The sequence below is a fragment of the Bos indicus x Bos taurus genome, chromosome 6 (assembly GCF_003369695.1).
Source record: "Bos indicus x Bos taurus breed Angus x Brahman F1 hybrid chromosome 6, Bos_hybrid_MaternalHap_v2.0, whole genome shotgun sequence".
Lineage (NCBI taxonomy): Eukaryota > Metazoa > Chordata > Mammalia > Artiodactyla > Bovidae > Bos > Bos indicus x Bos taurus.
The window spans coordinates 36,304,419-36,324,863 of NC_040081.1; the positions used below are offsets into that span (position 1 = coordinate 36,304,419).

Sequence of the window (20,445 nt, forward strand, 5' to 3'; positions counted from 1 at the left end):
ATGATACAAATGACTTTGCAATCTTTAATTGTAACTGAACAGAGTTCCTGAAGCAACCTCTTACAACCCAGTTAGGGACAGAATTGGGGAGGGGGTAAGGGGGTAAGACACACAGAACTGAAGTCTGTCTCCATGGGATTTCATTAGCCTTGCCACAGACAGAAAAAGGATGGTGAAAAGGTTGGGGCTTGGGATCACCAAAGATCAAAACCCATGACGAGACCCTTCTGTGGCCACAATATCTGCAGAGGGGATAAGGCCTAGCAAGGAAACACTATTTACAACCTGGGAGTTTAGGCCAAATGCAATTTTCTGGTAGGCTGGGCTGGCCCTGAGTCCAAGGAATCCCTGGAGCCTTCTTGGAACTTTCCCTAAATTCATTCTTTTTTGAGAAAGAAAAAACCATGGGAAAGGAGTCAAAGAAACAGAGAGATTATTTAAAGAAATACGAATTTAAGAACAGAATTGTTCACTTCCAGTTCAAGATGGCAGAGTAAAAAGGACATGCGCTCATCTCCTCCTGTGAGATCACCAAAATTTTAACTAGCTGTTGAACGACCATCAACAGGAGGATGCCGGAACCCACCAAAAAAAGATACCCCATGTCCAAAGACAAAAAAGCCACCACAGCAAGATGTTAGGTGGGGATGCAATCATAATAAAATCAAATCTCATACCTGCCAGGTGGTGACTCACAGACTGGAGAACAACAATAAAAAAGAAAGTCTCACACTATTGTGAAGGTTCTGAACCCCATGTGAGGCTTCCCAGCCTGGAGATCCAACTAAGGGACTAGGAATCCCCATGGAATATGGCCTTCAGGGCCACTAGGATTTGATTATAGGCCTTCCAGAGGACTGGGGGAAACAGATTCTGGTCTTGGAGGGCACAAACAAAATGCATGCCTTCCAAGACTGGGAGGAGAGGAGCAGTGACCCCACCGAAGACTGAACCGAAACTGCCTGCTAGTGCTGGAGGGCCTCCGGTGGAGGTGTGGGTCAGCAGGGGCTCACCACAGGGACAAGGGCACTGCAAGGTCCCCCTTGGTGTAAACCCTCAAGGAGTCCACTATTAACCCTACCATACAGCTTTAGACCCCGGGATAAGTTGCCTCAGGTCAAAAAACTACAAGGATAGGAGTGCAACCCCACCCATCAGCAGATAATCGGATTAAAGCTTTACTGAGCAAGGTCCTGCTCACCAGAGCAAGATGCAGTTTTTCCCATCACAAGTCCCTACCATCAAGAAGCTTACATAAGCCTCTTAGCCTCATCCATCAGAGGGCAGACAGAAGAAGCAAGAAGAAGCACAGTCTCACAGCAGCTAAAACAAAAACCATGTTACAGAAAGTTAATCACCATGAAAGAGCAGAAAGTTATATCCCAGATGAAGGGACAAAGTAAAATCTCAGAACAACAACTAAATGAAGTGGAGACAGGCAATCTTCCAGAAAAAGAGTTCAGAATAATGATAGTGAATATGATTCAGGATCTTGGGAAAAAAATGGAGGCAAAGATTGAGAAGATGCAAGAAATGTTTACCAAAGACCTACAAGAACTAAAGAACAAAGAAAAAGAGATGAATAATACACTAGAAGGAATCAATTGCAGAGTAATGAGGCAGAATAATAAATGACCTGGAGGACAGAATGGTAGAAATCATTGCCACAGAACAGAACATAGAAAAATGAATGAAAAGAAATGAAGACAGCCTAAGAGATATTTGTAACAACATTAAACACACCAACATTCGCATTATAGGGGTCCCAGAAGGAGTAGAGAAAGGACCTGAGAAAATATTTGAAGAGATAATAGCTAAAAACTTCCCAAACATGGGAAAGGAAATAGTCAACCAAGTCCAAGAAGCACAGAGAGTCCCAGGCAGGATAAACCCAGGAGGAGCACACCCAGACACACAGTAATCAAACTGACAAAAATTAAAGACCAGAGATAAAATATTAAAAGCAACAAGGGAAAAATGACAAATAACACACAAGGGAACTCCCATCAGGCTATCTGCTGATGTGAAACTCTACAAGCCAGAAGGGAATGGCATGATACATTTAAAGTGATAAAAGGGAAGAACCTCAACCAAGAAAACTCTACCCCACAAGACTCTCCTTCAGATTTGAGAGAGAAATCAAAAGCTTTCAGACAAGCAAAAGTTAAGAGAATTCAGCATCAGCAAACGAGCTTTACAACAAATGCCAAAGGAATGTCTCTAGGCAGCAAACACAAGAGAAGGAAAAGACCTACAGAAAATTAATCCAAAATAATTAAGAAAATGGTAATAGGATCATACATATCAATAATTACCTTAAATGCAAATAGATTAAAAGCACCAACTAAAAGACATACACTAGCTGGGTGGATGAAAACAAGTGCATGTATGCACTTTCACCTACCACATCATTCTGCTTGATACTCCCCTCAAATTGTAGTTATTTATATTGTTAAGTTAATCATGCTCCCATTATGGCTTGCAATTGTAATTATCTTTTATTTTTGTTTTGAGACTGAAGAATACTACCCTAAACAGAAATTACAATATAGTGAAAATCATTTCTGGATTGAGTTGTTCACACCAGAAGCTACTGAGATTGTAGTGAGAAGCCAAAACATTTCTTTTATTCATCACATACAACAGTGAAGTAACATAAGACAGTGACAGAATCAGTATGGCACCTACGCTGCTGCTGCTGCTGCTAAGTCACTTCAGTCGTGTCTGACTCTGTGCGACCCCACAGACGGCAGCCCACCAGGCTCCCCCATCCCTGGGATTCTCCAGGCAAGAACACTGGAGTGGGTTGCCATTTCCTTCTCTTTGTTTGGCTACTAATTGTGAAAACTGATTAACATCTTTTGCTATTGTGACTATGTAACTATCACTCACTTAATACCATTGTATCATGACTGGTCAATAGAAAAATAATAAAATTCTATATCAACAAAACTAGGATCTAATAGAAAAACCTGTAATCACTTTAAAAAATCCAGGGGCATATCAGAATTAGCTTGAAACTTTTGGAAAACTACAAATGCTCAGGTATCGCTTTTTTCTCCAGAGCTCCAGATGTTTCTAATGAGCAGTCATGTTTATAAACAACTGGACTATATGATGATCTTTTTACTTTTATCTAGTTTGTTTCACTTTTTCTATTACATATTCAATGGTCCCGTTTCATTTAGTTTATGTTCTCCAACTTCTCCATCTCTTTTTTTTCTGTTCTTTCTCAAGCCCTTATTAAGTATAGTAGAAGAGCTTTTGTATACATATACATATAAACATGTATAATATATATTTTAGAAAACGTATGAATTCTTGCCTAACTAAAAGAATTTTGACATTTTGATTTGACTTGTCTGACTTAGTATGAACAGAATGTTAGATTTCTAATTAAAAATAGATACGCAACAAGCAAGAAAGGTCTACTGTATATCAGAGGGAAATATAGTCAATATTTTTTAGTAACCTATGATGGAAAATAATTTCAAAAATAATATATGTGTATCTGTATAACTGAATCACCTTGCTGTGTACCTGAAACATTGCAAAGTCAACTACACTTCAATAAAATATATATTTTTTTTAAAAAAAAGAATTTAAGAACAAATATTATTAACATCTTGGAATAGCCTGAAAAATCTTACTTTTGATTACACCAACCCTTTCTGAGATACTGCCTCTCTCTTGGTGATCTGCTTCTCTGCCAGCTAGGCACGAATCAGCACTACCCTTCCTGGTGTCCTCTCACCACCATCAGGCACTTCTGTTGCTGTGCAAATCGTAAGCTTACCCACTGAGTTAAGGCCAACCACCAGCAAAGAGAACACAAGCCTTTCTCAGCCTTTGCTGAGTAAGCACCTGCATCACATTTGGGTATTTTAAGACTAAGTCACTTACTTTTTCTCAAGAAAACTTCCATTCCAACAGGCCGCAGAAGATAATATCTGAACAACACCACTGCTCAGAAAGAAAAACGGGGAAGAAGTCTTTAATAAGTATAAATAAATGGTCATTTAAGCATCAGCAATATATTACTCCTCTATTCCAGAGTTTCCATAATAGCTGCTCCTTCTTACCCAGGTGAAGCCTTGGAAAACAGTGTCCTGTCTCAAAACGGACAAGAACTTACATTATCCGTAAATCATGTTAAAATAAAGAGTATTAAAGTTGCCAAAAGAAAACTCTCAGGCCTAATAATAATGACCTTGGACTTTCCTCCCACCAACCGTCTAAGACACTTCCCCCCTCACCTCCAAACACGAACCCAAAATAAAACCAAAAAAGATAAGCTGAGCTGTTATTTACCAACACAGAAAGTATCTCTGCAAACTAATAACTGAACAAATACTTCCTTCTGTTTTATTGCCCATCTTAGAAAGAAACTACAAATGAGTGAAGTTAAGTTTTTATTCCTATTACTCAGATTTTCTGGGGGGAAACTGCTAGTTTCTGAGGACCCACAGTGATACTACATGTCAGGAAGCTTGAACCCTTTTATTTAGTATAAGGAAAAGGGAAGGAACAAAACAAATACACAGTCGAGGAGGGGATCACAGTTAACTTCTGTTAATCACAGGAGCCAGGTCAGGAAGGATCTTTGGAGATCATTCCTTATATCCTATTGCTTGTAAATAAGAAAACAGAACTAGTAAAGTCCCAGCCAAGGGAGTCTCAGTGCCCCTACACCACTATCTTCCCAGTGAGTCTAGTCCTCCCAGCCTGTTCTCTGCCCCTTCCAGACTGAACTCCCTGGCAGAGTCACCAAGCTTAGAGGGCTTCTGAGGACTGTCACAGAGGTGCTCTCGGGCATTCCCAATGATCCCCCACTCAAAAAGCTGGTGTGTCCAAGGGCTCAGGCAATTTGCCCCCCTACAATCTATTTCATAAAGTAAAATGCTTTATATACGTATCTGGGAACAACTATCACCTAGTACACAATCGGATTCATTCATACCCAAGAATCAGCTTCTGTAGAAAAATGGAAAAACTGAGGAAAGCCAATACAATGTGTAAAAATATAAAAATTAAAAACATATATATATAAATTAAAAAAAAAACCTTTTTTAAGAATGAAATACACTTGCTGAAAGGACTCAATCCTTTAACTGTACTTTTTTCTCTATCTCATGTAATCATTTTGAGTATGAAAATGCTAAATTATTCTGATTAAATAAAATAAGCTTAGATTGGAATGCTTCAGAACAAGCATATGAAGAAAACTCTTGGAATTAAACAACAATAACACTAAGCTTTCTTGGCAGAAAGGCCAACTCAGGGCTTCATCAGTTAGGATTTTTAAGGTCCAAACAAAGCACGTTGAGGAATACACCTTGTAAGAAAATGGGGAGAACAACTTACTACATTATTTCAGGCTAAGGGCACCAGATGTGTGCCCAAAAAATGACCCCTCAAATGCAAAACGCCATTTATATTCACAACCTCAAGATGGAAGTAGGGGAAAATCACTAAGTTGGAAATTCCAATACACTTTGAAAAGAACTGAAAACAAGCAACCACATACTTGATTGTATTTGCATTGTTGTGTTCTGAGAGCTTTTGTCTCCAAACTGCTATGGTTTCATCATTTATTAAACTGGTGTAATGTGCTTGGTTCATCATCCTGAAGTCAACAGCAGGAGAAGAATTCTGAGGGATTAAATATGACAGCAAAAAAAATATTACGGAACAGCAGGGACTTTTTCTCATCTCCCTTTCCCCATATATCTCCCACTTTGTGTTTCACTTATGTACAGGAGCGGGGGTGCGCCACCCAGATCCTCTCTCCCTCCAGAACGGACCACTCACCCCACCAGCTGCCTCAGTGTAAGCTCTGGACTGCCCGAGCTGCACTGACCTCCAGGAACTGCCCTGGGCGCTGGCCTCACTCCCTTCCTGTCAGTGGCAGCTGGGGACGTGGTGCCAGGCCTCAGCCCCCCTGCCTCCATAAGGATTTACACCCGGGAAACAGACTCTGAACCTGAGATTTATGTTTGAAGTTTGGGGTTGGGAGGAGTTCTAGAATATTTCCTGAGGATGAAGGAGGCAGGATCGGGAAGAAGGGGAAGCTGAACTGCAGCTCAGTGCCTCAGCCGACCTCATGGGGCGCTGTGGAGCCAGGATGGCCCTTCAGTACCCTCCCCAGAGAAACCACACCAAGAGGACCGCTTCAGATTTCTTTCTCCCTCTGCTTTGAATCACCATAACATCAGGGTTTTTAAATTACTAATCATTTGCTTAACTGTTCACCAAACTCCAACAATATGCATTATAAAAAGTCTATACCATCTATATTGTAAATAATCTGTGAAAATGTAATGCCTCTTAATGTCTTGCTCAAAGTACACAGCTATAAATTCATAATAAAGATAAAAGACATATCAATAATGGCCTTTAAATCCCCAAATGCTGCACAGTGCTACATAATAAGCACTTTTCCTAAAATTGCTGTTTTTCAACTTATTTTCCCCAAATCTAATCATGATCTAGAACTAGAGAAAAATTTAAAGTGCTTTATGTCTCCCGTACTTGTCACTAGAAGAGAGGGGAAAAGCAATATTAAAACATTAACCAGATGATCATAAAAACACAACTATCAAAGTAAATTTTCTTGGTTATTTTCTGAGTGATGAGTTAAGACAGCATTATAAGGGGAAAGGAAGAGGGCATGTAACAGACTAGAGACGTTTGCCAAAGTTTATGATCATCTGGTTTTTGATAAGTGTTGTAACAAAAATGACCACAGAAATCTGTTAAGAGAACAAAAGCCATCTTGAACTGCATAGAGAAAAACTGTAAGACAAAACAGACACTTGAGAACACACAAACAAGACTATCTCTCCACCATGGTCTTAAAACCAGTCATTATGTAAATTTTAATTGCTTCCCCCACTCCAAGGAGCAGCTGAACACAGACACAAACACATACTTAAAATATAAACATGTTACTATTTTCTCATTCTTCACCCCAAGTCCAACAAACCACAGATGCCTTGGATAAACTACAATCTCAAAATCAAACATAAAGACCCAAGAAAAAGCACTGATTTTCCATGCCTTAGAATTACGTACAGCCTCAAAAGAAAAAATTGGTGTAGGTCAGTGTATCCAACTCTGGCTGCACTTTGGATCACCAGAGCTTTCAAAAATCCTGAACGCCAAGTTACACTCTAAACAAGTTAAATCAGAATCTCTGGAGATACTGGTGTCTTTTTAAGACTCCTAGGTCTTAGTCATTAATTATGTAGTATATTTGCGTGGTGACAGATGGTAGCTAGATTCGTTGTGGTGATCATTTCAAAATTATAGAAATATAAATCACTATGTTGTGTACCAGGAATTAAAATAGTGTTGTAAATTAATATACTTAAAAATAAAACAAAAAAGCTCATAGAAAAAAGAGATCGATTTGTTATTACCAGAGGCAGGGGGTGAGGGGATCGGGGATTGGCAATAGGCAGTCAGAAAGCACATACTTCAATTTATAAGATAAATAAATACTAGGTGTGTAATATAAAACAGCACTCAATTTAGTTGCTCAGTCATGTCTGACTCTTTGCGACCCCAATAATTAACACAATAATTAACAAAAGAGTTCAAAATGCAGTACTTCGGTGCAATCTCAAAATCGACAGAATAATCTGTTCATTTCCAAGGCAAACCATTCAATATCACAGTAATCCAAGTCTATGCCCCAATCAGTAATGCTGAAGAAACTGAAGCTGAGCAGTTCCATGAAGACCTACCAGACCTACAAGACCAACCTTCCAGAACTAACATTCAAAACGATGTTCTCTTCATTATAGGGGAGTGGAATGCAAAAGTAGGAAGTCAAGAATTACCTGGAGTAACAGGCAAATTTGGCCTTGGAGTAAAAAATGAAGCAGGGCAAAGGCTAACAGAGTTTTCCCAAGAGAATGCACTGGTCATAGCAAACACCCTCTTCCAACAACACAAGAGAAGATGCTACACATGGACGTCACCAGATGGTCAATACTGAAATCAGATTGATTATGTTTTTTGCAGGCAAAGATGGAGAAGCTCTATACAGTCAGAAAAACAAGACTGGGAGCTGACTGTGGCTCGGATCATGAACTCCTATTGCCAAATTCAGACTTAAATTGAAGAAAGTAGGGAAAACCACGAGACCATTCAGGTATGACCTAAATCAAATCCCTTATGATTATACAGTGGAAGTGACAAATAGATTCAAGAGATTAAATCTGATAGACAGAGTGCCTGAAGAACTATTGACTGAGGTTCATGACATTGTACAGGAGGCAGGGATCAAGACCATCCCCAAGAAAAAGAAGTGTAAAAAGGCAAAATGGTTGTCTGAGGAGGCCTTACAAATAGCTGTGAAGAGAAGAGATGCAAAAGGCAAAGGAGAAAAGGAAAAATATACCCATGTGAACGTAGAGTTCCAAAGAATAGCAAGCAGAGATAAAGCAGCCTTCCTCAGTGATCAATGCAAAGAAATAGAGGAAAACAATAGAATGGGAAAGACTAGAGATCTCTTTAAGAAAACTAGAACTACCTAGACAACATTTCATGCAAAGATGAGCACAATAAAGGACAGATATGGTACGGACTTATCAGAAGCAGAAAAGATTAAAAAGAGGTGGAAAGAATACACAGAAGAGATCACAACAAAGATACACAAAAAAGATCTTCATGACCCATATAACCACGATGATGTGATCACTCACCTAGAGCCAGATATCCCTGAATGCGAAGTCAAGTGGGTCTTAGGAAGCATCAGTACAAACAAAGCTAGTAGAGGTGATGGAGTTCCAGTTGAGCTATTTCAAATCCTAAAAGATGATGCTGTGAAAGTGCTGCACTCAATATGCCAGCAAATTTGGAAAAGTCAGCAGTGGCCATAGGACTGGAAAAGGTCAGTTTTCATTCCAATCCCAAAGAAAACCAATGCCAAAGAATGTTCAAACTACTGCACAATTCCACTCATCTCACATGCTAGCAAAGCAATGTTCAAAATTCTCTAAGCCAGGTTTCAACAATACATGAACCGTGAACTTCCAGATGCTCAAGCTGGTTTTAGAAAAGACAGAGGAACCAGAGATCAAATTGCCAACATCCACTGGATCATTGCAAAAGCAAGAGTTCTAGAAAAACATCTACTTTTGCTTTATTGACTACACCAAAGCCTTTGTGTGGATCACAACAAACTGTGGAAAATTCTTAAATGAGATGGGAATACCAGACCACCTGACCTGCCTCCTGAGAAATCTGTATGCAGGTCAGGAGGCAACAGTTAGACCTGGACAACAGACTGGTTCCAAATCGGGAAAGAAGCACATCAACGCTGCATATTGTCACTCTGCTTATTTAACTTATATGCAGAGTACATTATGTGAAATGCCGGGCTGGATGAAGCACAAGCTGGAATCAAGATTGCTGGGAGAAATATCAATAACCTCAGATATGCAGATGACACCACCCTTATGGCAGAAAGCAAAGAACTCAAGAGCCTCTTGATGAAAGTGAAAGAGAAGAGAAAAAGTTGGCTTAAAACTCAACATTCAGAAAACGAAGATCATGGCATCTGGTCCCATCTTCATAGCAAATAGATGGGGAAACAGTGACAGACTTTATTTTGGGGGGCTCCAAAATCACTGCAGATGGTGACTGCAGCCATGCAATTAAAAGACGCTTGCTCCTTGGAAGAAAAGCTATGACCAACCTAGATAGCTTATTAAAAAGCAGAGACATTACTTTGCCAACTAAGGTCCGTCTAGTCAGAGCTATGGTTTTTCCAGTAGTCATGTATGGATGTGAGAGTTGGACTGTGAAGAAAGCTGAACGCCGAAGAATTGATGCTTTTGAACAGTGGTGTTGGAGAAGACTCTTGAGAGTTCCTTGGACTGCAAGGAGATCAAAACAGTCAATCCTAAAGGAAATCAGTCCTGAATATTCATTGGAAGGACTGATGCTGAAGCTGAAACTCCAATACTTTGGCCACCTGATGCAAAGAAACAACTCATTGGAAAAGACTCTTATGCTGGGAAAGATTGAAGGCGGGAGGAGAAGGGGACAACAGAGGATGAGATGGTTGGATGGCATCACTGACTCAATGGACATGAGTTCGAGTAGGCTCTGGGAGTTGGTGATGGACAGGGAAGCCTGGCATGCCGCAGTCCATGGGGTCGCAAAGTGTCGGACACGACTGAGGACTGAACTGAATTGAAGTAAATCTTAAGAGTGTCTTATAAAAATGGAGTATGTCACTACACAGATGCTTTTTCTTGGGTCATTAAGAGATTCTTCATGTCATGGTAACAGAGTAAACACATTTTTTGACCAATCTCTGTACCTAAACAAATACCTAGGCTTAATAGCTTAAATAAAAGTGTACAGGTTTCAGTGTTTATAAGAAAGAGCAATACGTTTCTAAGTCATATTCTATTTTCAGTTGCTTTTTTCTTTATCTTACATATTTAATGCATACCACTCTTCCAGTTGTTTAAACTTTAACCTGCCCTGTTTCTACAACAATATGCTACTTTCACTTCCTTCTCATCAATGTTTTGTTTTCCGGTTCCAACAATGTTAATTACAGTTCAATTTAAAATTCAACTACATATATCAGATACCATATTTATAAAAGGAATGAAACTAAGTTTTATGCTGAATTTCACAGGAAAATTAAAGTTGGTTAATCAAACCACTTTCTTAGAGAAAGGAATACTTCAGACTGTACTACTTGTGGACACAAAGTAACTATCCTACAAAGATTCAGGGCTTTTCATATTTTGCTTCATTGGCATGTTAAAGAAACGAAGACTAGTTTCAGCTTTTCTCAAGGTTTCTCTGTGAAGCACTGAAGCTGGGCCTAAAATAGGTCTGAGGCAACAGCTCCAACTCAGTCCAGATGGCTGCACTCAACAGAACCTTCTGCAGCATCCTGACCTGGATAATATCTAACGTCAGTATCAGCTACCCAACCTGCAGCCTCAGACTCCACCACAACCTTTTCTATCAAAGTCAGAGAACGATACTGACTAGAAGGCAAGGATATCATGTGTCGAGAGATGGCACAGTATCAGAGTAATGGGGAGTTTCCAGCACTAACAGGGCACCTTGTGTCCACAGAACTTCATTTTTCTTCCCAACCTACTCTGATTCCTTTGTCATCACCACCAGCCCTTCCCTGCTCCTCCAGGGGAGGATGAGGATCAATGCACTACATATGGCTAATCCTCCCCAAGTGCTGACTGAATAAAAGAAGGGTCAGGGCTTGAAGGGAAGGGAGGGGGAGAGGAGAGAAGCGTAAGAGCAGCAGGGTGTAGAGGACAGGAAACAAACCTGTGGTGCTCATTTCAGAATGATTTTTCTCATCCAGAAAGAGGGGAATGAATTAAAGCCCTGTCACAGATAGCATCACCGACTCAACAGGCATGAGTCTGAGCAAACTTTGGGAGATACTGAAGGACAGGGGAGCCTGGTGTGCTGAGGTCCACTTGGTCGCAGAGTCGGACATAACTTAGCAACTGAACAACAGCACAGACACTTAGCCCACGTTCTCTTCCACCTCCAACCCTAAGAGAATGTCATTCGCCCACCACAGGGATGCAGGAGACAACCTGAGGGAAATTTTCGTGTGGTTTTATAAGCAGACGATAAATAATAAAGGATATCTGAATGGCATCTCTTATATTTAGTATATACTCAATCACATCAAACAAGCACAGTGAGTTCTCAAATACCTAGCATTTGTTGCTACTTAGGGAAGGAAACAATAGAAAGTCAAATAATCCCAAAGTTAGTATGAATTCTCTGAGGCCTCCTTAAATCTCTTTTGGGACACATCTAGATATAAATAAATAATTTTCAGTTATAAAGTAGAACTCTGTGATTAAATACCAAGAAAATTATTGGCACTTCAAGGAAATAAAATGGAGATTACTTCAGTTTTGTCAGCTTATTTTAATAATATAAAATTGGTAGAAACAAAGAATAATGCTTCTCTCATGTAATTATTATTTATTAAAATAAATATTGGTTCACCATTATTCCACCCCCAAGATACCAATCAAAAGAAAATTTTACCTCATATTTGGAGCAAAGTACAAAAGTCTGGTCTCCTCCAGAGAAGATCTGCTTAACAATATGATATTTAAAGCGATCTGTCAAAAAATTTTCAAGAGCATGTTTTTCAACAATTAAACTTTTTCCTTGATCCCCTTTTCTAACATTCCAAATATGTTTCCGAGTGGTTTCCTATCCATTTAATTATGTCAGAGAAGTAAAAAACCTCCTCTCCTGGCTCTCTTCCCAGGACTGTTTCTACCTCAGTTAAAACTAAACATATAAAACTGTATCTTCCACTCTAACCCCCTCTTCCTCCTGCCAACTGCCAGCTAGTCCTGACCTCGTTTTTATTTTTTCATTCTAACTCTGTCATGACACTGAAGTTTAAAACAGTCACTACTATAAACCGTAACGTCAGCTAAGACACCACTTACAGCATCTGAGTGTGGAGGTCTGCAGCCACTTCCAGATGAAGCTCACCAGATGGATGGACCTCCATGTCCTGCTTCCGCTTTGCCTCCCATCTCACTGTGCCCACAGCGACACTCTCACACCACCGTCTCACTCAATTCTAATGGCTCCTCTAATAGCAGCACCTCATAGCTCCATGGGAGAAGGCAATGGCACCCCACTCCAGTACTGTTGCCTGGAAAACCCCATGGATGGAGGAGCCTGGTAGGCTGCAGTCCATGGGGTCGATAAGAGTCAAACACGACTGAGTGACTTCACTTTCACTTTCCACTTTCATGCACTGGAGAAGGAAATGGCAACCCACTCCAGTGTTCTTGCCTGGAGAATCCCATGGATGGAGAAGCCTGGTAGGCTGCAGTCCATGGGGTCGCACAGAGTCGGACACGACTGAAGCGACTTGGCAGCATAGCTCCATGCCTGTCCCTTCTACCACGCCCAGAGCACACTGTGTTCTCCAGGAATGGCGCCCCCTAGAGCATGATGGAAAGGTGCTCCTGGTACCCGCAGTTCCATGGTACTCACCACAGCCTACCCCTCCATTGTCCTCTACCTGGCTAACTCCAAACCATCCCTTAAGACACACTTCAAACTTCCTCTCTCCTGAACACTGTGCTCCCAAATTACCACGAAGGTTCCTAAAACCAGCATTTATATAACAAATTAAAATTCACCTACTTAACATTATAAGTTTTATCCTGTAATTAAACTTTGAAAACTTTGTGGTTTAAAATTAACCTACATACTGGAGTTTTTAAAAATTGGTGTATTTCTTAAACATATGCTTCCCTAACATGAGTACAATGCCTTAGAGAAAAAGAAATTTATAAATGATAGATAAGAGGACACCTAGCCATTTTTCCACTTTGGGGAACATGATCAAAACAAAATCTTGTTTATTTTACATTTCAAGTTCCACTACATTCTTAGATGCTCATATATTCATTCCATGAATATTTATTGAGTGAAAAGTTTGTGCCAGACCCTGTGCTATATGCCAGGTTTACAAACAGGAAATGACTCTGAACCGGGGTCTCCTGCATCGCAGGTGGATTCTTTACCAACCGGGTTATCAGGGAGGCCCGCCCTGTACTTAAGTTTCTCATACTCCAGAAGGGTACTTATGGTTGTTACTGTTAAAATTCTGATTAAGCCATAACTGTGCCACTTTATAGTGCCACTTCAAAACCGAAATCAGTTATTAAATCACAGTTCTTTGTAATGACTCTCCATCTCCATTTAAGCTTCTGGATTTATTGCTTCAAGTCACTCTTACTGAACAACTGCCTTATTTTGATTTCCAGTGAAATGAACACTGTGTTACTTAACTATTCTTTAAGAAATAGAAATGGCATGAAAAAAAATCATGTCATATTGTGACCAAAATAGCAATCATAAACGGAAGGTAACAAGAATTCAAGCATTAAAAGCACTGGCTTTAAAGTTCACAGAGAACCACCTAGTGGTCACCAGTGGCAGGCAGTGTGGGGAGGGGCAATACAGAGTTGTGGGGGGTGCTAGGTACAATCTACTGAGTGTGAGATAGCCTACAAGGATGTTTTGTACAACACAGGGAATATAGCCAATATTTTGTGATACCTGTAAATGGAGTGCAACTTTTTTAAACTGTAAAATTTTTAAAAGAACACAGGTTTTAGAAAGAAGCAGGCCTGGGTTTAAATTCTGTTCCCAGAATCTACATTATTTCGGGCAAGCTACTTAACCTCCATAAGATTCAGTTTCCTCCTCTCCAACATGGGGATAATAACTACTAGTTTTTAAGGTTGTTTTCAGTGCTTAGCATGGTAATGGAACTTGGTTAAGCCTTCAATAAATATGAACTTTCATTATCAGCAACAATAGTAAATAAAATGGATACACCACAATCAAAATCCTTATGGCCAAAATAGAATTTTTGCTTTATTCTCTAGAATCTCAACTGTAGTTAGTAAGTGCTCAAGTATTTGTTGACTTTTAGAATATCTTGTATTTATTCCCTCCAAAAGACCTCAAGGTTAAAAAATAAAATAATACATGTTCTATAACAAGTGTTTTTAGCACTTAAAACACCATTAAATTCCAATAAGCATCACTCTTACCAGCTCTGGCTGAAAGCTGGCCACTGTGGGCAGCCCAGTAACCTTTCACAGGAGAAGGGCACTTGACGTTACAAGTGTGTCCAGTTCCTAACTGACCTCTGGCTCCACAACCAAATGCATAGATGAGTCCAGAAGAAGGCACAAAGGCTAGGGTGTGTTGTCTAGGGGAAAACAATGTGAATTAACCCAACAGCATTGTTTCTACTGATAATGAATGAATACACACACTGACTTTTAACAACCATACGTGAGCACAGCAATTCCTACAGGAGACCCCAGAAGCCTGCCCCCTCATGTTTACATGTGCTTATTTTTGCAGTCCTGGATCTTCATAATACTGCCCTTCACTGATACCCTAGGTCATTGGGATGGTGATAAGACCTGGAAAGAGTTTAAGGGCCTACTGCATTGGGGATGAACAGAAAGAGGTGGGGAAAATCAGCAAAATTTCCAAGATTTCTTTGAGGCTCTCTCACTTTCCTTTCTACATGTCTCCCTCATGTCATGCTATTCTTTATCCCCAAAGAACTATACTGGCCCCATGTAGCTCTGCTTCTCTAAAACCCTTCCTTGCCACACCCCGCTCAGATTGAACTCTCTCCAAATTTTCACCATAGGTATGCATGCAGTTGATTTCTTAAAACAACACTGGTTAGGAGTAGCCACATCACTACAAAGACAAGATCCATTTCTGAGTCTTAATAGATCTAAGGAAGTTCTTAGGAGCACTCACCTGCCACAAGCAATTTGAGTGACTTCACTGCCCATCAGCTCCAGAACTCTTCTTGGGTTGACCTCATCATTCATAGAATCATGTCCAAGTTGCCCACAGGAACCAGCACCAAAGGTAAACACACCTCCACTCTAACAAGGAGCAAACACCACATAAGTGCACTGTGTCTCTGAGTTTGGATACACTCCTCTAACTTCTGTATACAACATTAATATCACAACAGTCTGTACAAGAACACTATGCCCACTTGACTCTTAGACAAATCACTTCTTTGGAATGTTCTCTAAATATAAAAGAGAATTTTTAAAAAAGAATTTAAGACTACATCTTTATGGAACAAAGACAGTATTGCTCAAGGGAATGTGTGTCATCTATATATAAATTTTAAATGTAGTTTAAAAGTACAACAATGTTAATAAACAGGAATACAAAAAAAGAAGAAAAAGGTAGGTGAAATGAGATGAACTTTACATGACCATTCATATGTAAGAAATTACATACTCCACAGACTCCTAAGATTTTTTTTAGCAGCTGTACTTACAAATACTAAAGCATTTTATTAAAGTAAATCTTTAACAGTTTGTTCAACACAAAAATACTTTTTCATTCTCTCCAGATGTGACTGTCTTAGAAGCAAAAGAAATAGGTTGAATAATTTTAAAACATTAATTACATTGCTCTTTCTTTTTTCGTCATTCAGTCGCTCAGTCAGGTCCAATTCTTTGTGACCCCATGGACTGCTGCCCTCCAAGCTTCCCTATCCTTCACCATTTTCCAGGGTTTGCTCAAACTCATGTTCATTGAGTCAGTGATGCCATCCAACCATCTCACCCTGCCTTCAGTCGTTGCCAGCATCAGGATCTTTTCCGATGATTTGGCTCTTCCCATGAGGTGGTCAAAGTATTGGAGCTTCAGCTTCAGCATCAGTCCTTCCAATGAATATTCAGGATTGATTTCCTTTACAATTGACTGGTTTGATCTCTCTGCTGTCAAAGGGAGTCTCTCAAGAGTCTTCTTCAGCACGACAGTTGGAAGGCATCAATTCTTCGGTGCCCAGCTTTATTTATGGTCCAACTCTCACATGCATACATGACTACTGGAAAAACCATAGCTTTGACTAGATGGATCTTTGTTGGCAAAGTAATATCTCTGCTTTTTAATATGCTGTCTAGGTTTGTCATCGCTTTTCTTTCAAGGAGCAAGTATCTTTTAATTTCATGGCTGTAGTCATCATCCACAGTGATTTTGGAGCCCCAAAAAATAAAGTTTCTCACTGTTTCCATTGTATCCCCATCTATTTACCATGAAGTGATAGAACCAGATGCCATGATCTTCATTTTTTTAATGCTGAGTTTTAAGACAGTTTTTTCACTCTCCTCTTTCACCTTCATCAAGAGGCTGTTTACTCACTCTTCACTTTCTGCCATAAGCATAGTATCATCTGCATATCTGAGGTTATTGGTATCTCTACCTGCAATGTTGATTCCAGCTTAGGAACACAGAATATTTCTATATGTATTTCAAGGTTATATATATTGAACTATTTTTATGTTTATACACTATTCCTACTCTCTATAAAAGACCTTATCAAAAATAATCAAGTAATGATACTCATCCTTATTATAAAAGTACCACAGAACAAACCAGAATACTGAAGTTCCTTACTTTTGTAAGAACTGCTGTATGTTCTTCTCCACAACTGATATAGACGACTTTCTGTGTTCGCAGGAGCTTCACATGGCAAGGAGACTCTCGATCTAGAAAAAGAGAAATATCAAAAAGTCAGTATCATCTGTCTTTGAGATGAAATATGCACAGTTCTTTTAGCCTCAATTTTGGGCCCCCTGATTCCTGATTCTCCTCTTCAGCTTGCTGCCTGAACCTCCACTTGGATGTCTAATAGACATCTCATTTTTAACATATTTAAAGCCTAATTCCCCACAATCCCCAACTCTGCCCACCTTCCTCCCTACTTCCCCATACAGTTTTCCTCATTTCATAAATGCAGCTTTACCCTTCCACTTTTTCCTCTCTTTATTTCAAAATACATCCAACAATGAGGAAAACCAACTGGCCCCACCTTCAGAATATATTGAAAATCCATCTTTATTCCCACAGCCTCCAAAGTGGTCTTCTAGCTTCCCCGTGGACCGATTCTAGGCAAAGTCAAGTCAGATTACTGTTCTCAACACCCTCAGTGTCTTCCTTTTTCACTGAGAGAAGCCAAAATCCTTACCTTGTCCTTCCAGGCCCTACACTGCAGGGCCTCCCTTCCTCTCAGAGCTCCAGCTTTGTACTCCTCTTCCTGCTCATCGCATCCCCAAGCCTACCATGATTCCTCCCACATCAGAGCCTCTGCACACCCTGTTGCCTCTGACTGGAACAGTTTTCACCCAGCTCCTCTAAATACCTCCTCTTCTACTGGACTTCCTACAGGGCTCTGCTGAACACCTTATTCAAGAGGCCCTCCCTGGGTACCTTATATAAAATAGGAAACTTTCCTCTCAAAGCCTCTGACATACTGCATACATTTGTTGCTGTTCAGATGCTCAGTCCTGTCTGACTCCTTGAGACCCCATGGACTGCAGCATGCCAGGTTCCCTGTCCTTCACCAGCTCCTGGAGCTTGCTCAAACTCATGTCCATTGAGTCAGTGATGCCATCTAACCATCTCATCCTCTGTCACCCCCTTCTCCCCCTGCCTTCAATCTTTCCCAGCATCAGAGTCTTTTCCAATGACTCAGTTCTTCGCCTCAGGTGGCCAAAGTATTGGAGCTTCAGCATCAGTCCTTCCAATGAATATTCAGGGTTGATTTCCTTTACAATTGACTGGTTTGATCTCTTTGCTGTCAAAGGGAGTCTCAAGAGTCTTCTCCAACACCACAGTTCAAAAGCATTAATTCTTCAGTGCTCAGCCTTCTTTACGGTCCAACTCTCACGTCCATACATGACTACTGGAAAAACCACAGCTTTGACTAGATGGACCTTTGTCAGCAGAGTAATGTCTCTGCTTTTTAATATGCTGTCTAGGTTGGTCGTAACTTTCCTTCCTAGGAGTAAGCGTCTTTTAATTTCATGGCTGCAGTCACCATCCACAGTGATTTTGGAGCCCAAGAAAACAAAATCTGTCACTGTTTCCACTGTACACATACTGGTTTGTTGTCTGTGTCTGCCCATTAGCATGCAGTCTCCACTAAGTCAAGGGTATTATCTGTTTTGGTTCTTGCTGCACCCTCAGTGCCTGACACAGGGCGAGGACACAGAAGCTCCTCGGGAAGCACATACTAAACAAATGAAGTTAAGAGGGCCACGTGAAGACTTCACCCACCTTTCTCATCACTGAGCCCGAGCTGCCCTGCATTATTCATCCCCCAGCCAAATACAGCTCCTGAGAGTGACAGGGCAAAGCTGTGGGCCCCTCCTGCGACCACCTGCGCCAGCGGGATCCCCTCCAGGGACCTCACCCTCTGTGGACTGGCTTGGGAAGGGAACTCCTTCCCCAGGCCCAACTGCCCATGGCTGTTTCTCCCCCACGTGAAGAACTGGCCATCTGAAATCAGAAGAAGATAACTGGTATTACCAGAAAGATACAAGTTTCATTCACAAATATAAACTTATTAGAACAATGGAGTTCCCGTAGGGCTCATTTGTTAGTTGCCCACCCCACCCCCCACCACAACACATACCCAAGAGCAAGGAAGCAGACACACTGCATGGTGTGAGACTCTCACAATCAGAACTCCCACTTGTCATGACAACACAGAGATTAACACCCTTCAAAGGCTATTAATATTTACGCAAAGGAAAAACTAAATGTTTAAATCAGTTCAGTGTTGAATAGGCCAATTATCAGGCTTAGATCCACTAAGCAAAGGGAAGTAGTTCTGACCATACCAGGACTACAAGAGACCGGAACTTCACAGGGTCCAGCTATGACCTGGACAACACCACAGAGAACCAAGCAGGACGTGTTAGTACTGACTTCCCCACAAATTTATCCTAACAGAATATAGCAGCACATGTTGGCTTAGGTTTTTCTAACTTCACCTTCTTCATTTATTTGGGTGCTTTATGGTGGAATATGGAGAAGGCAATGGCACCCCACTCCAGTACTTTTGCCTGGCAAATCCCATGGATGGAGGAGCCCGGTGGGCTGCAGTCCATGGGGTTGCTAGAGTCGGACACAACTGAGCGACTTCATTTTCACTTTTCACTTTTATGCATTGGAAAAGGAAATGGCAACCCACTCCAGTGTTCTTGCCTGGAGAATCCCAGGGACAGGGGAGCCTGGTGGGCTGCTGTCTATGGGGTCGCACAGAGTCGGACACGACTGAAGCGACTCAGCAGCAGCAGCAGCAGCATGGTGGAATAGCCATATGAGTTGTAGCTAAGAAAAACCAATCCTCTGTTCAAGTACACTGATGAACAGTCTTGCCTCCTGCTGATTTTCCCCGAGAGAGGTGGAACAGCAGTGATAACCATCTTTTTCATCATCCACACCCTGAGAAAAGTATGAGCTACACAAGGGCTATCTTAGAACTGTCGCTGTCCAACAGGAATGCATAGACCTTAACTAGTTAAATGTATCTGGTTACATAACATCACATTAAAATACGAAGAGAAATGGTTCCCAAATTAACCCAACACTAGCATAGATTTTAATGTTACATTACCAGCTGCAAGAGCCAAGCAATGCCAGTTGCCACAGGAAACTTGTAATATTGTCTGCTGGTTCAGCTTTTGTATTAACCTAAAACAGAAAAGATTTTCCTTTTAAGAAGGGCATTCACAATGATTGGAAATATTCCCAACTAAATAAAATAGTTGTAATAAATAACATGTTTCACAAAACACTTTTTAAAATCAAATATATGATCTTACATGATAAAGTTCTATTAAGTCTTTCACTAACCTCCTGCATCTTTGGTAGTTACCGTTTAAAAGGAAGAAACCCTGCTCTGCACTTAAACCCATTACCACAACCCTGTGTTAATTTCTACCTTGTCATCTCCAATTCAGAGACAAAAGGAGTAAGCAGCCAAAGACATACCCTAAGAACACGGCTGATATCTAAATGGCTTTCAAATGAGAG

At 40.6% G+C, this 20,445-nt stretch overlaps 1 protein-coding gene across 4 annotated transcripts in view; it reads right to left on the bottom strand.

The window, feature by feature from the left end:
- Window positions 1-20,445, bottom strand: part of HERC3 (HECT and RLD domain containing E3 ubiquitin protein ligase 3) — a 198,368-nt gene that overhangs the window by 69,146 nt on the left and 108,777 nt on the right. For all 4 annotated transcript variants that reach the window (XM_027544090.1, XM_027544087.1, XM_027544088.1 and 1 more), the window contains exons 5-12: window positions 20,027-20,103; window positions 18,682-18,903; window positions 17,020-17,111; window positions 15,355-15,485; window positions 14,622-14,782; window positions 12,073-12,149; window positions 5,528-5,652; window positions 3,904-3,963 (exon numbers count right to left, since the gene is read on the bottom strand). In XM_027544090.1, coding sequence (XP_027399891.1) covers window positions 3,904-3,963; window positions 5,528-5,652; window positions 12,073-12,149; window positions 14,622-14,782; window positions 15,355-15,485; window positions 17,020-17,111; window positions 18,682-18,903; window positions 20,027-20,103 — 945 coding nt within the window. The remainder of the gene's footprint in view (window positions 1-3,903; window positions 3,964-5,527; window positions 5,653-12,072; window positions 12,150-14,621; window positions 14,783-15,354; window positions 15,486-17,019; window positions 17,112-18,681; window positions 18,904-20,026; window positions 20,104-20,445) is intronic.